Source organism: Actinia tenebrosa, unplaced genomic scaffold, assembly GCF_029948245.1.
Source record: "Actinia tenebrosa isolate PJP-AT-01 unplaced genomic scaffold, QUT_ActTen_1.0 PGA_scaffold16__25_contigs__length_10494907, whole genome shotgun sequence".
Classification (NCBI taxonomy): Eukaryota; Metazoa; Cnidaria; class Anthozoa; order Actiniaria; family Actiniidae; genus Actinia; species Actinia tenebrosa.
The window spans coordinates 533,120-548,731 of record NW_028292576.1 but is presented as its reverse complement, the minus strand read 5'-3'; the positions used below and the strand labels follow the sequence as shown (position 1 = coordinate 548,731).

General features: G+C 39.9%; 3 protein-coding genes across 3 annotated transcripts; all 3 read left to right on the top strand.

Moving 5' to 3' along the window:
- Positions 1-7,855: 7,855 nt before the first annotated feature.
- On the top strand, positions 7,856-9,364 carry LOC148910488 (uncharacterized). Its single transcript, XM_089031393.1, has 2 exons — positions 7,856-8,661; positions 8,764-9,364. The coding sequence occupies exons 1-2, from the start codon at positions 7,856-7,858 to the stop codon at positions 9,362-9,364; spliced, it is 1,407 nt and encodes a 468-aa protein (XP_088887519.1).
- Positions 9,365-9,464: 100 nt separating this feature from the next.
- LOC148910487 (uncharacterized) lies at positions 9,465-10,010 on the top strand. The gene has a single exon (XM_089031392.1). It carries the CDS (start codon positions 9,465-9,467, stop codon positions 10,008-10,010), a length of 546 nt encoding a protein of 181 aa, XP_088887518.1.
- Positions 10,011-10,963: 953 nt separating this feature from the next.
- Positions 10,964-15,049, top strand: LOC148910486 (uncharacterized). Its single transcript, XM_089031391.1, has 3 exons — positions 10,964-11,806; positions 12,010-12,135; positions 13,812-15,049. The coding sequence occupies exons 1-3, from the start codon at positions 10,964-10,966 to the stop codon at positions 15,006-15,008; spliced, it is 2,166 nt and encodes a 721-aa protein (XP_088887517.1). The 3' UTR covers positions 15,009-15,049.
- Positions 15,050-15,612: the final 563 nt, after the last annotated feature.

Sequence of the window (15,612 nt, the reverse complement as noted above, 5' to 3'; positions counted from 1 at the left end):
TCAATTAAATTAGATGAAGCTAGGTTCGTTCTCGTTAGTTCTAAGAGATCGCAATTTATATCACCTAACAAATAATAATCGAGATTTGTCTTATCAATGCTATCTATGAGCTTTTCAAATGTCGTAAATAACTCGAGGGGTGAGTTGGGAGGGCGATACCAAGTACTAACTAAGAATGATTTTGATCGTGGCTTAAAGATTTCTATAGTGATGAGTTCTAAGATCCCATCATCAAAGTCGTCGCGTCTTTGATAACTCAGGTTGTTTCTCATGTAAATACATACGCCTCCTCCGTTTCTACCATTCTGAGATCGATCTTTTCTGACAATATCGAAACCCTCTATATGTAACTCAGAATCCATAATGGTAGAGTCTAATTTTGTTTCATTGATTGCCAGGATATCAATTTCAGGAGATGCGGCGAGAAACACCCGTAATTCATCAATGTGCGCAACTAAGCTATTAATATTTAAGGAAGCCATTGTTAAACCACGACCAAATATTTTGTCTAAATTACGTGACTTACCCTTGTTCCCTTTCTCTATGGGCTCCATGACAGTTAGTTCCTATGTCTTCTTTAAAAAATTAATAAAATTGGTTGCAAACTGTTTAGTTCCTGATCTATTTAGATGGAGCCCGCTCCGGTTTAGATGTTCGTCAGGCTGGATGTTGTAATAAGTTATAATAAGCGAATGATTAAGTGCAAATATATTGTACCCATGAAATAGAGAAAGGGCTTCCATTACATCTGTGTAATAGTTTGCTGACAAAATCGCAAATTTAATTCAGTGCAATTTTTTTTACTGAACAAAGACTAGCCAGAACTAATTAGTGCAATTTCTTAAAAAGTGTCTCACGGATATAAGGAAAATACTCTAGCAAAGCACCTCTCTCAATATATTGCTCATAATTGATTAGTGCCAAGAAAGACAAAACTTTATTGAGCCGCAAAAACAAAATTTCCTGCATAGAATGATAAAATTAGGAACAGAAAGAACGACACAAGAAGGAAATGAAAAAGTTTATCAACATAAGTTTTTTTTTTCCAGTGAGGATGTCGCGAGTGCATGGTTGGTTCCATGTTAGATGCAAATTAGTTGTTGTTAGTCCATCAAAATATTTCATGGTTTTAATCTAATTGCATTCAAACAACAATAATGATGACAATAATAATAATAATAATAGTAATAACTATAATAACAATAACAATAATAATAGTACATTATTTTCCTACTTCGTTTCCTAAGTGTCGTGGGATTGAAAGTATAAATATAAAAATATTTTAGAGCGAACATCGCTTGTTGCAATTAAAATAAGGTGATGTAACAATCAACCCCAACTAAGAAAAACATCTTAATGGACTTTATTCTCTCTCTGCATTAACTCTTGTGAAAGAATTACAAAGTAGTTTTGATTGTTTTTACTTACTTATTGCGAAGAGAACCGGTGACATCCGACTCCACACGTGGAACATTGCATGGACTTGTGGAACTAAAAAATTGCGATATTACAGCGTGTTAAATTGTAGCAAGCTATACAATACATTCTCCTCATAAATTTAACCTGATATACGTACACATTTGCCAAAAACTCATGATAAACACTCACCAGTTTCATTTTCTGCATTCGGCGAAGCCATGGTTGAAATAGGAAGCCAAAATGATAGCGGATTCACTGCTAGCCACTGCATGCATGAATTTTCAGCCATGCGCATTGAAACTCGTCCCAGATCACGAACCGCGTTCAACCGTAGTAGTCTACCGTAGCTGCCCTATCTTAAACTCCCTATTATTGGTACAGAATGTGGATCAATCACTCACAAAGAGAAAGAAATGGTCGACATGGTTACCATAGGCCAATGTCAATGCAACGTATGGGGACGTCTAAAGATGATGAAACCAAAAGAGGAAGATATACCGTCAGAAGGAAGTCTTATTTGCTGCAGAGCAGGTAAACAGAGAAATTCCCTGTTAAATCAATGTGGTGCGTACGTGCGATATTTCACCGCGAATTTAAAGTGCATATCACCCCTAAAAGCAAACCACTTTTATCATATTCTAGACATCAGCAACTTTCAAATGATATACATATGAGGTCGATTGGATAATTCCTGGACGAGATATTGAGGCTTAAAGTTGCGATTTTGGGCTTCCTGTGTCAGGGTGGACGTGAAAAAGTGATCTGACAATGAGAGTAATCTGTGACGTCAAGATAGGTATCAGAGCAGGCGTACTAATAGGCCATTTGCAGCAATTGATCACGTGTCAATTTGCCCCATAGCAACAAGCCCGTGGTGGGCAAGCTAACCACGCATTCCTTGACAACAATAAGACTTTGAGTGGCGAAGCTTAGCGATACTAAGACTATACTGACTGTTTTTAACCTTTGTTCTGTCTGGTTTGACCCGATATTCCGTATAAAGTTGAAAGAAGTGTTTTTTTATCGTTGCCGATAATTTTTATCATAAAGATTGGCCGCAAAAGAGAGTTTTTTGTCTTTATTCTGGTCGCCGTGGACAGAAGACGCGTGTGCAAATGGCGGAATTCTCAGGTATGTTTATGACTCATTCAAACCCCGATTTAACATCAAAATTTCTCTTCAATTGTCAAGATTCTTTTGAAATGAATGTAGATATACCTACAGATCCTCTTATACTAATAAAAACTCATATTTGCTAGCATTTGAGGCCTGATTTTCGTTTTAAAACTCGAGGTGCGATATCTTCGCCGACTGCTGGCGGCAACAATTTATAGACTGTTTTTGTGCTTAAAATGCTTCTCGAATTTAATTTATCTTCGAATTTAATGATTCCAGATGAATTGACTGATATATCGAGACTTCCTGAGCTTACATCTCATGTTAATGATATTTGAGATCCACTCTGCCTTTAATGATGTGTCTTTTGGAAATCGATGGAAGGAAAGCTCTTGGTTGTAGCGAGAATCGCCGGTACACTTTGGGACACAACAATGTTGACGAGAGAGTGTAAGCTTCGTAGTAAGCTTCGTTGCATCTTCATGTCCACTATCTATACCATTAACATGAGATGTAAGCTCAGGAAGTCTCGATATATCAGTCAATTCATCTGGAATCATTAAATTCGAAGATAAATTAAATTCGAGAAGCATTTTAAGCACAAAAACAGTCTATAAATTGTTGCCGCCAGCAGTCGGCGAAGATATCGCACCTCGAGTTTTAAAACGAAAATCAGGCCTCAAATGCTAGCAAATATGAGTTTTTATTAGTATAAGAGGATCTGTAGGTATATCTACATTCATTTCAAAAGAATCTTGACAATTGAAGAGAAATTTTGATGTTAAATCGGGGTTTGAATGAGTCATAAACATACCTGAGAATTCCGCCATTTGCACACGCGTCTTCTGTCCACGGCGACCAGAATAAAGACAAAAAACTCTCTTTTGCGGCCAATCTTTATGATAAAAATTATCGGCAACGATAAAAAAACACTTCTTTCAACTTTATACGGAATATCGGGTCAAACCAGACAGAACAAAGGTTAAAAACAGTCAGTATAGTCTTAGTATCGCTAAGCTTCGCCACTCAAAGTCTTATTGTTGTCAAGGAATGCGTGGTTAGCTTGCCCACCACGGGCTTGTTGCTATGGGGCAAATTGACACGTGATCAATTGCTGCAAATGGCCTATACCGCACACTGCAATGATAACCAGGGCAAGGCTTCTGGGTCTCCCCTGACTGACCTAAAGCCCATAGGCACGGTTAACAATGCACTTAGCAATGACAACGAGGGCGAGTCTCATAGTTTTCTCCCGACTGACTGAAAGCCAATAGGCACGGTTAACAATGCACTTAGCAGTGACAACGAGGGCAAGTCTCCTAGTTTTCTCCCGACTGACCGAAAGCCGATAGGCGTGATTAAGGAAAACCATGATGATGATAGCTTAAGGCCCACTGGTGACATTAAGATATTAAGACAAATTTGTCTACAGCTTATCAACTAAGAACCCCTTCTGCGTTCAAGTCTCCCTTTTGACCTCAACCTTGGCGTCAACCTTGAATGCCCAGGGCATAAACTTCAGATCTCCACTGCTGCGAGAACACGCGTGTATGACAGTAAATGACTCTGGTCTTAATAATAGAACACTACAGGAGCTAATAAGCTTGCAAGAGCGCTAGACAGAGCTTAGCGCAATGAAACAGCAAAACTTAAGCTCGCTTCCTGCCCAAAACCTGCCAACATTTAGTGGAAATTTCTTTGAATACCCAATATTCATCCGCGCGTTCGAAGCCATAATTGAGAGCAGGGTCGATTCTGACAGAGACAGACTCTTCTTCCTGAACAAATATACAATGGGAAGGGCAAACGACGTATTGAAGGGATTGGGCTCCGGGCTGCCTAATTTTTTTCTTTATACAATTTATTTTCATAGCTCAAGTATTATTTTCTTTATAACATTTTCTAGAGAGAGATATCAATAAATTATTGAAAAAGAACCTTGTGTTGCCTGCGTTTTTTTGACACCTTAGGTGTGAAATTTCACACTTTTGACATGCAATTTGGAAAGGAAATTTTATGTGTATATTTATTGTACTTTTTTAGGTGTATTGGATACAGTGTAAATAAATTTTGTAGAAATGCTGGTCACATGTCAAGAAGCTGCCAAGCCAGACTCAAATTCAAAACATGCTCCAAAACTCATCCTACCTCTCTACATGACACCTCAGGGTATAAGGAAAACTTCAAGGTGTCATCAAATGTGCTTCCCGCTTCCACGCAGGAAGCTGATAAATCTGGAATTCACAAAACGGTTTCGGACAAGTCTGTAAACCTTGCCAACAGCTCACAAGGATCATCCACCATAGGATCCATGATGGTACATGTCTGGATTCACCATAAAGGTCAGCCAGATATTGAAATCATGATCTATGCCCTGCTAGATATTGCTAGTGATACTACTTTTATCACGGTTTCCACATTTAAACAGCTCGGTGTTCGTGGTCCAGAAATTAACCTCAAATTGAACACTTTCCTCAGGAAGGCGCAAATCCCTGAGCAGAAGATTGAAGGACGGGTGATAAAGAGACTAGACAAGAAGGTCGCAATCGAGCTGCCAAAGACATATTCACGCGAATGCATACCATCAAAGAGGAATCAGATACCACAACCAGAAACTGCAGGCAAGTGGCCGCATCTGAAGAAAATACAAGGGAGGATATCGCCTTATCATGAGGAATTACTGGTTGGTATACTGATCGGAGGTAATTGTCCTTGAGCACTCAAGCCCAAAGAGCTTATCCTTGGGAAGGGAGATGATCCATATGCTATACAAAGTTTACTGGGATGGGGAATCATTGGTCCAGTTGCTCCAACCCATGAAGTGCAAAAAGACCAGCAAGATGAATTCACCTCTCACTGAATCGTCACCCGCGAGGTAGCTAACATTGATATTGTTCATATAAATTTTGTTATCAATGCTCAAGCAAGGGAGGTCATCAATCCATTTGAGATAAAGCGCATGTTTGAGCAAGACTTTTCCGAAAGGTCAACCAATACTCGAGGTCATTCAGTTGAGGATCAGAGATTTCTACAGAAAGTGAAGGAAGGCATTCGTCATCGCGAAGATGGTCACTATGAGATGCCTTTGACCTTAAAGGATGAAACAACTGAGTTGCCTAACAACTGGGAAATAGCATTGCGTCGGCTTACACACTTAAAATGGAGATTCGTATGGGACATGAAGTATAGAGACGATTACATAGCCTTCATGAATAAGGTAATTCAAAATGGATATGCTGAGAGGATTGATGGCTCTAAGCCACGGGTGTGGCATATTCCTATCCTGGGTTCGGCAATACAGCAAAGGTTCGAGGTCAGAACACGGCCTTCACTTAAAATGTACTTTTTTCTACGTAGAAAGAACTGAACAAAAACCAAGAGGCCTGCGAGGAGGAGGAAGCCCAGGATGCTAAGAGTATTAAAGTCTGGGTTATTTAGTTTACAAGGAGATGCAATAAGATAGGAAAAAAGTAAACTACGTGCACTTTCAGATTTTCCTTTTCTTATTTGGTGTTTTATTTGATAATCTCAGCATGCCACACTGCAAAGAGAAAAGACCCAGAAGTTCAGGCCAGTGAGAAGAAAGGCAAGAAAAAGAAAAGAAATGGCTTTTATATAATACAGGTGTATACTGATCACACCCACTCACACAGGTTTTGGGGCCATAAGACAAACAAAAATGTTGGACATGCATATAACCATCATTACATGAATTAATGAAATCCTTTGTTTTCCATTTCTTCACAGGCGATTTAAATAAAGAAAAAAAGAATTGGGTGAGTATCGAAAGCTGAATCCCTTTTTATAGATTCACCTCTTAATAAATGAACACATTACGTAAAATTTATGGCTTTTAGGACTTTGATATTGCCAAAGTGAGAGTTTACAGTTGGGTGGCCATGGCCTATGACACCTACTTAAGTTTTGGCAGGGTGCAGTCCATCAACCCCCATGGAGGTATACTAAGGATAAATTTCCTCAATAATAACCCAGTGGATGGTTTCTACACCTGGCCAATTAAGGAAAGACTTTTGATGAAGATGTGAAATTTGTGGTGAAGCCAGACATCAAAGTCATCCAGCATGACAGGAAATACATCATTCCAGACGTAGATTATCTGAAAAAGCTGTATAAGGACTACAAGAAAGAATTCACGTAACATATTTCAGTATTAGTCTTCCCCGCAGCCGTTCTTAGTGTCCTTCATCACACAATCTGAACGACACTAAGAACGGCTGCGGGGAAGACTAGTTTCAGTAACGTTCTTTTCCATTTTCCCAAAGGACAGATCTGAGACAATGATAATTATAGTCCCTTTTTTTAAAGTATTTTCAGTTTTATCAGCAGCATTCACGAAGTAGTCTAAATAGTAAACAATGACTTGATTTTAGCAGTAATTTAAATTATTTTCAACTTGCCGTAAATTGAAGGGCAAATACGACTGTGTACGCTTTCCTTATCTTTTCTGATTACCTGACATTTCAAAAGAAATGTTTACTCACTATTATGTCAACAGTATCTATTTTAAATAGACGCCAACAGAACGTCAAAGTATATGTTAGGAACTGTGAAGTGTTCAAAGGCAAAAATACCAAAGACCGAAAGACCACAGCAAAGAAGTTTGGAGTGTGTTATAGATGTTTATCGGATGGACACTTGGGCAATAACTGTCCAAGAATCAGAGTATGCAACCTAAATGGGTGCACTGACAGCCATCATAGGCTGTTGCATGTAGAGAAACCAAGTGAAACTACAGCACAAGTACAACCGAGGGAAGTACCTGGCCCAGCATTTCCATCATTGTCGTCTTCCTTTTGGGGTCTACCACCCAGTGGAGCATCTCTACAGGGCGGTCAGTATCCATCCAACAAAAATAGTCATTCCTTTACACCAAGTTCTGGTCCATTTGGGATGGGATCTAAATCTCAAGCACCAAGTCAAAACAACCCAGGAGGAGGTGGAATCACGGAGAGGGACCCAACTACTCAGACTGCATCACGTGAGTTAGGAAGCCCTGAGAGTATAGCACTGCAAACAATTCCAGTTGTCTTGAAGAACCAGAACAAGAGACCGTTAGTGAACTGTTGTCTAGACAAAGGAAGTGACACAACATGTGAATGAGGATGTAATCCACGAATTCGGAATCCAAGGTGAAAAAGAATGGATAAAAGTCAATGTTGCCAACAATCAACAAGTTCGCTTTCTCTCAATGACATATAACATTGGTTTAGAAAGTGTAGATGGAAGTGTTGACACAGTCATTAGAGCAAAGACTCCTGGAAATATTTGTGGTGGAATGAAACCTGTTGACTGGATTAAGATGAGAAAGAAAGGGGATCATTTAAAGGACATCTCATTCCCACGACCAGCGAACAAAGGAACAATTGATGTATCACTAGGAACTGATAATTATAACTTGATGTACCCCATGCAAGAAATCATTGGCGGAACCCATGAACCCTATGCACGACTTTGTCCCCTTGGATGGACTGCAGTTGGCCAACTAGACAACCACCACACTCGATTCAACTACCATGCAAGAATGTGCAATAAATACCACATGCATGGACTGGATGCAGAGACAGCCGATTTAAACACAACATTGAAGCAGTTCTGGGACTTAGACACAATGGGCGTCACACCATCAGGACCAGCAATGAGTCCAGATGAATCAGTAGCTCTACAGAAAGTGTCTAAGTCCTTGACATATGAAGATGGACGTTATGCTGTTGCAGTCCCATGGAGAGAGGAGTGGCCAAAGCTACCGAACAACAGACCCTTAGCTGAACGATTGAAATTAACAGAACGGAAACTTGCTAACAATTCAGAACTAGGAAGTTCATATCAGCAGGTCATTGATGAGTACTTAGAGAAGAAGTACATCCGCAAAGTGTCAGCAGAGGAACCGAAACCAGACACAGAGTGGTTCCTGCCTCACTTCCCAGTTACTCGACTAGACAAGCCGTCAACCAAGACCCGGATTGTCTTTGATGCTTCGGCAGAGTTCAATGGTAAGAGCTTGAACAAAGCAGCTCTATCAGGACCGAAGCTACAAACTGACATTCTGGACATTCTTATCAGATTCCACAAGGAACTGATTGCCCTTGTTGGTGACATAAGCCAAATGTATCTCCAAGTGGCACTACTACCAGAAAACTGACCGTTACATCGGTTTCTCTGGAGAGATCTCAACCCTAACAAAGAAGCAGACGTGTATGAATTCTCAAGATTGATCTTTGGAGGATGTTATGGTCCATTCTGTGCCCAGTATGTTTGGCAGAAACATGCTGAGACTCACAACAAGGAATACCCTCTAGCAAGTGAAGCAGTAAAGAAAAGTTGCTACATGGATGATGTTATGCATTCATTGGAATCCATAGAGGAAGCCAAAGAGGTCCGGAGACAGCTAACAGAACTGGGAGAAAAAGCGGGATTCCACATACGTAAGCGGATATCACAGAAAACGGAAGTAATTGAAGACATACCGGAAGTAAATCGAGCTAAAGAGGTTGATTTAGAGAGAAGAGAAATTCAATCAACCAAGACTCTGGGAGTGTTGTGGATGGTTCAAGACGACAAGATGTCATTTCATTTTACACCACCTTCAACAGACTTTGTCTTCACCAAGCGCAATGTGTTAAAGAAAATTACAACAATATTTGATCCATATGGATTTTTGACACCCTATGTGGTACGTGCCAAACTACTGATGCAAGAAGCATGGATGGAGTTGCTTGGTTGGGATGACGAGCTTCCAGATCACCTAACAAGAAAGTGGAAGGCACGGTTCGACGAGCTAAAGATGTTAGATAAGATTGCAATACAATGATGCTTGAGAGAAGACAAACCGGTGAAAGAAATCACTGTTCATACATTCAGTGATGCTTCAGACAAAGCCTATGCTGCAGCAACATACACACGGCATGAATATGGATCCATTAGCACCCATTGCAGATGGATCCATTAGCACCCAGTTAGTTGCAGCAAAGAGTAGACTAGCTCCTGTGAAGGCTCTAATCATACCACGCTTAGAGCTCATGGGAGCGCTGACTGGTCTACGATTGACAAAGAAGGTATGCTCAGCACTGGAACTTACTTTGAACAAAGTCACTTATTGGGTCAACAGTGACAACATTGGATTCTGGATACAAGGACAGAGTCGCAATTATAAGCCATTTGTGGCACATCGAGTAGGCGAGATTCATGAGGGATCCAATCCAGATCAGTGGAGGTATATCCCGACAAAACTGAACCCAGCTGACAAAAGGACAAGAGGACTATCAGCAGATGAATTAGCTAACGATGGTTCCTGGTGGCATGAGCCCTCGTACCTGCAGAAAAAAGAAGGCGAGTGGGCAGACAGGAAGTTTGGAAGTGCTCCTGAAGCTCACAAGGAAGTGAAATCAGAAAAAAAAGGAGCATCTTGCAACCAAGGACAACACAGATCAACAAAGAAAGGTTTGCCTATTTGGTAGCAGCACCTCCAGAGAAGAGACCAGATGTTTCAAAGTATTCAAAGTGGTACAGGACACACCCCAAGAGAAAGCTAGAGATTGGCCTATCACTCGTTCGAGAGGTAGGGTGCATGAACCGTTTTGTCAAGAATGCACGTAAGCATCAAGGAGACAGAGAAGACAGTCGTGAGTTAACACAGGAGGAATGAAAGCAGCAGAGAGACAACTAATAAAGTCAGCCCAAAGAGAATGCTTTCCCGAAGAGATTGAAGCATTAGCAACTCACAGACCATGAGCAAATTATTTCATGGATATTCGTTTCTATCTGTTTGTTATCATAAGATTGATATATTTTAACTGTCTGTAAAGCTTGTGTGACACACTCCACTAAGATTTTTGTATTGCTTTCCGTTCAAGTTTTTTGTTTGAATGACATAAAAGAATTGAATATCAGCATACAATAATAAATTTAATTAAGCTTATCTAGTTGTGTCAAAATTAAAATAATATAATATGTTCGTTCGTAAATATGGATTATATAATATGTTATATAATATGTTATATTATCTAGTTGTGTCAAAATTAAAATAATATAATATGTTCGTTCGTAAATATGGATTAGAAAGACAATATTTCTTGTAAGAACTGTATAAACACATAAAATAAACAAAAGAAAACAATACAATAGTCTACTTCAGTAATTGTTTCATTTTATTAAAACCACTATTTTCATAAGCGTGCATCTATTCAAAAAATATAACTTAAATTTGATAAATTAAACGAAACTTACCTGTAAGTTGAAGTTTGATAGAGATTCTACCTCGCATTTGCATACAATCGGAGGTCACGTGAGATAGCAAGCATGCGTATCCGAGCTCAGTGCGAGTTGTTGTCCGAGCATACAGTCGCGATTTGTCTTAGAGGAGTTGAAATTGCTTCTTTTCGACGAAAATTATCCCAAGATAGTTTTAAAAATGGCTGAAAACATCAGCCTAGATTCTGAAGACGAAGGAAAGAGACCGGAAAGTCATTCCAAGAAGACCGTTGACAGTGGTGAAGGAACTTCGGAGTCGGCCATGCCGCTCGATACATCAGCCGACCAACTTACCCGCTTAACATCAGCGATTAATCAACTTACAGAACATCTAATTGGCAAAGAAAATCCTACAAAATTGCAAGAAGACTCTTCAAGAACCCCTTCCGTGAAGGGAAAAGGCAAAGGGCCGGCAAAACGTTCAGCGGCCCCTGAAGATCGTCCCGCCAAAAAACGGCGCCAAGATGGCCGCTCCACGAGCACGCCTGATGGCGAGGATGATCGAGACCCTGAGGAAATCATGAATGAGATCATTGGTAAAAACAATGTCTCAGATGAATCTGAACACGAACATGAATCTGGTGAGTCAGATATTGATGAAACACTAGCCGAACTCCAAAAGGAGTACGAGTCTGATGACATAACTGGGGCCAAGCTCCAACATAACCAGCTCGCTAAGCTAGTTGACAAAATGCTTCGACATTGTATGTCGGATAAAGCATTAAAAGACAAGTTAGATCGCATAGAAAGGCCGGAAAACTGTCAAAATGCAAAGCCTACTAGGGTGAATCCAGGCATCTGGCGAAGGCTCAGAGATTACACTAGAAAAACTGATGCACAAATGTACAAAATTCAACAAGCTCTAGTGAAAGGAATGATACCAGTCATGCGCATGACTGACCTGTCCATGACAGGGCACCTGAGCGGCGACCAACTTCAGCAGATGAAGAAAAAGGGCTTAGAGGCCTTATCTCTCTTCTCACATGCAAACTATGAGATAAATGTGCAGAGAAAATTGTTTATGAAGTCAGACATAGGCAAGGATTATGCCTATCTGTGCTCTTCACAGATTCCCTTCTCTGACATGCTTTTTGGAGATGACCTCCAAAAACAATTGAAAGATATTGGTGACCAGAACAAAATTGGTGCCAGAATCCAATCCAAAGACTACCGTAGCAACAATTCATATGGTAATTCGCATGGTAGCAAATACAGGAATTCAAAAAACTCCAGAGGCCAGGACTACAAACCCTGGAAAAGGAAAGAAGGTCAGAGACAGAGCACAAAACAACGACAACAGTCAAAATAGACACAAAAAGCTCTAATGACCTGGTAAGTGCATGCACTATCAACAAAAATTTTAAAGCTGGTAATATAGCTAATTTTATAGACACCTGGAGGTTGCTAACATCCGATAGTACCATACTTGAGATTGTAACTGGCTATCGTATAGCCTTTGACTCAGAGCCTCATCAAACAGTAGCTCCCTGCATTCATTTCTCCAAAGGAGAGGAACAAATTATAGACAAAGAGATTGCTAAATTGCGAGATAAAAATGTTATTGTGGAAACTACTCACTGTGAAGATGAGTTCACATCAACCATATTCACAAGACCCAAAAAGGATGGATCACACAGGCTGATCCTAAACCTAAAAAGACTCAATGAACATGTAACCTATGAGCATTTTAAAATGGAGTCCTTACAATCAGCTGCCCAACTCGTTAAACAAGGGTCATGGATGGCAGTTCTTGATCTCAAGGATGCGTACTATTCAGTGCCTATAGCATTTGAACACAGAAAGTACCTCAGATTTAATTTTAAAAATACATTATATGAATTTACATGCTTACCTAATGGGCTATCTAGTGCCCCTAGGTCATTCACTAAGCTTATGAAACCAGTTTATGCTACCCTTAGAGTTAAGGGCAACATTTTAGTGGGATATATCGATGACATTCTTTTGTTAGCTGATACCCCTCAGGAACTTAATAATCAAACTAAAGATGCAACTAACTTGCTTAGCTCATTGGGCTTTACAGTCCATGACATCAAATCAATAATTACACCATCACAGCAAGTTAAATTCCTGGGATTCATTATTAACTCGACTACTATGGATATATCTATGGTTCCTGATAAAGTTGACAAGCTAAAACAATCATGTGCAAAACTATTAAAACATCAGGGACTTGTACCTATAAGAGAAGTTGCCTCTGTAGTAGGCCTTATGGTTGCCTCATTCCCTGGAGTGTACTATGGACCCCTATTTTATAGGTCCCTAGAGAATGACAAAACAAATGCACTAAAATCACATAATTGGAATCTAGATAGTGAAATGAGCATCTCACCCGTTGCTGGGAAAGATCTAGAATGGTGGATTAGGGAATGTGACCTCTTCCCTTGCCCACTAGTCTTACAACCACCTGAGCTCACCCTAAAAACTGATAGTTCACTCTCAGGCTGGGGTGGCATAATTGAAGGAACAGACTTAATAGCACGGGGAAGATGGTCACCAGAGGAATCACTTAACCACATTAATTTTCTAGAGATGAAAGCAGTGTTTTTATGCCTTAAATCTCTATGTCATCAGTTGCATGACAAGGTTATAAAAGTGCTATGTGATAATACCACAGCAGTCACATACCTCCAGCATATGGGAGGCACTCATTCCCCACAATGTAATGAAATTACAAGGGATATTATACTATGGTGTAAAGAAAGAAGCTTAAAACTGTCTGTCTCCCACTTGCCTGGCTGTCTTAACACTGAGGCAGATGAAGCCAGCCGGAAAAATGACAGCAATACTGAGTGGTCCCTTGACCTAGACTCTTTTCAAAACCTCACAAAATGTTGGGGAATGCCGGAGATAGACATGTTTGCTTCTAGACTTAACCATAAAGTCCAAAAATATGTAGCCTGGAAACCTGACCCAGGTGCCATAGCCATTGATGCATTTACAATTGACTGGGGAAAATATCAACTAATATACTGCTTTCCCCCTTTTAGCCTTATAGGGAAAGTTCTTCAGAAAATACAGTTAGACAAAGTAATGGCAATCTTGATAATTCCTCATTGGACAACACAGTTCTGGTATCCGAGGCTATTGCAAATGCTCCAAGCTCAACCAATAAAGATAACAAACAAACGAAAAACACTGATGCTGCCTCACAGCCCAGAGGAGGTACATCCACTTTACCCCAAACTGCAACTTCTTGGTTGTCTTGTATCAGGTTAGCTCTTACAAATCAAGGAGTAACAGGCGAACCTCTTGACATTATACTTCAATCCTGGAGGACAGGGACTCGTAAGCAATATCAGACATATGTTGCAGCATGGGTCAAGTTCTGCGAGGAGCATAATGTTCATAGTTTTCAGCCCAGCCTTCAAAATGTCCTTCAATTTTTGTGTCATTTATCTAAATCTATGGGTTACAGTGCAGTAGGAACAGCTAGAAGTGCTTTATCAAGCTTCATCAAAATTGATGGGGTGAAGCTGGGCAGCCATCCTGTTGTGTCCAGATTTATGTCAGGGTTGTTTAACCTCAAACCTGCATTGCCACGATATATTGCCACATGGGATCCACAGCAAGTGCTACTTCACTTGAAGAAATTCCCTACAGCCAGAGAACTATCTCTCAAACTGCTCACGCATAAGCTAGTCATGATTATGGTACTTATATCCGCTCAAAGAACACAAACACTCCAGTTACTGTCTTTAGATAACATGAATGTACAGCCAAATGAAATCTCATTCAATATAACTTCATGCCTAAAACAGACCAGAAACACTGGGGGGAAAAACAGACACTTGACTCCCATTGTCTTCAAGCGTTACACTTTAGATGAAAAACTTTGTGTGCTTACTCTGTTGAATGTTTACATTGAAAGAACTGCTTCCCTTAGGAAGGATTCTCGTCAACTGCTTATTTGTCATGCCAAGCCTCATGGACCAGCATCCAGAGACTCTATCTCTAGGTGGATTAAACAAACCATGAAAGCAGCTGGAATTGACACTAGCGTTTTTAAAAGTCATAGTACTCGGTCAGCGTCAACTTCAGCAGCTAAAGCTGCAGACGTTCCTATTGAAGACATAATGACCACAGCTGGCTGGAGTTCAGAGTCAGTATTTGCACGATTCTATGACAGACCAGTTGTAAAGCCAAATAACTTTGCAGAAGCAGTGTTGGCTTCCTCGAACAATTAATATTCAGGCTTAGTCCTATATTGCTGTTACAAATTTATTGTTAATTGTTCTTTTACCTATGTTACAAGGTTTCATTCTGACATTATTATACATGAATCTCAGTAGAAATAAAATTCATGTAGCTATTACTGTTGTGAGGGCTAATTTTGTGAGACTTTGAGCTTTGAAATCTCACGTGACCTCCGATTGTATGCAAATGCGAGGTAGAATTGATAAATTAAACGAAACTTACCTGTAAGTTGAAGTTTGATAGAGATTCTACCGTAGCATTTGCAGAAATGAGGAGGTCACACCCCTCCCTAAAACCCATTCACCCTGGGCATTAGTGTATGCCCCCATATGTACTTTTCAAAGTCACCCAAAATTCTTTAAAGACTGAGCTCGGATACGCATGTTTGCTATCTCACGTGACCTCATTTCTGCAAATGCTACGGTAGAATCTCTATCAAACTTCAACTTACAGGTAAGTTTCGTTTAATTTATCAAATTTAAGTTATATTTTTTGAATAGATGCACGCTTATGAAAATAGTGGTTTTAATAAAATGAAACAATTACTGAAGTAGACTATTGTATTGTTTTCTTTTGTTTATTTTATGTGTTTAT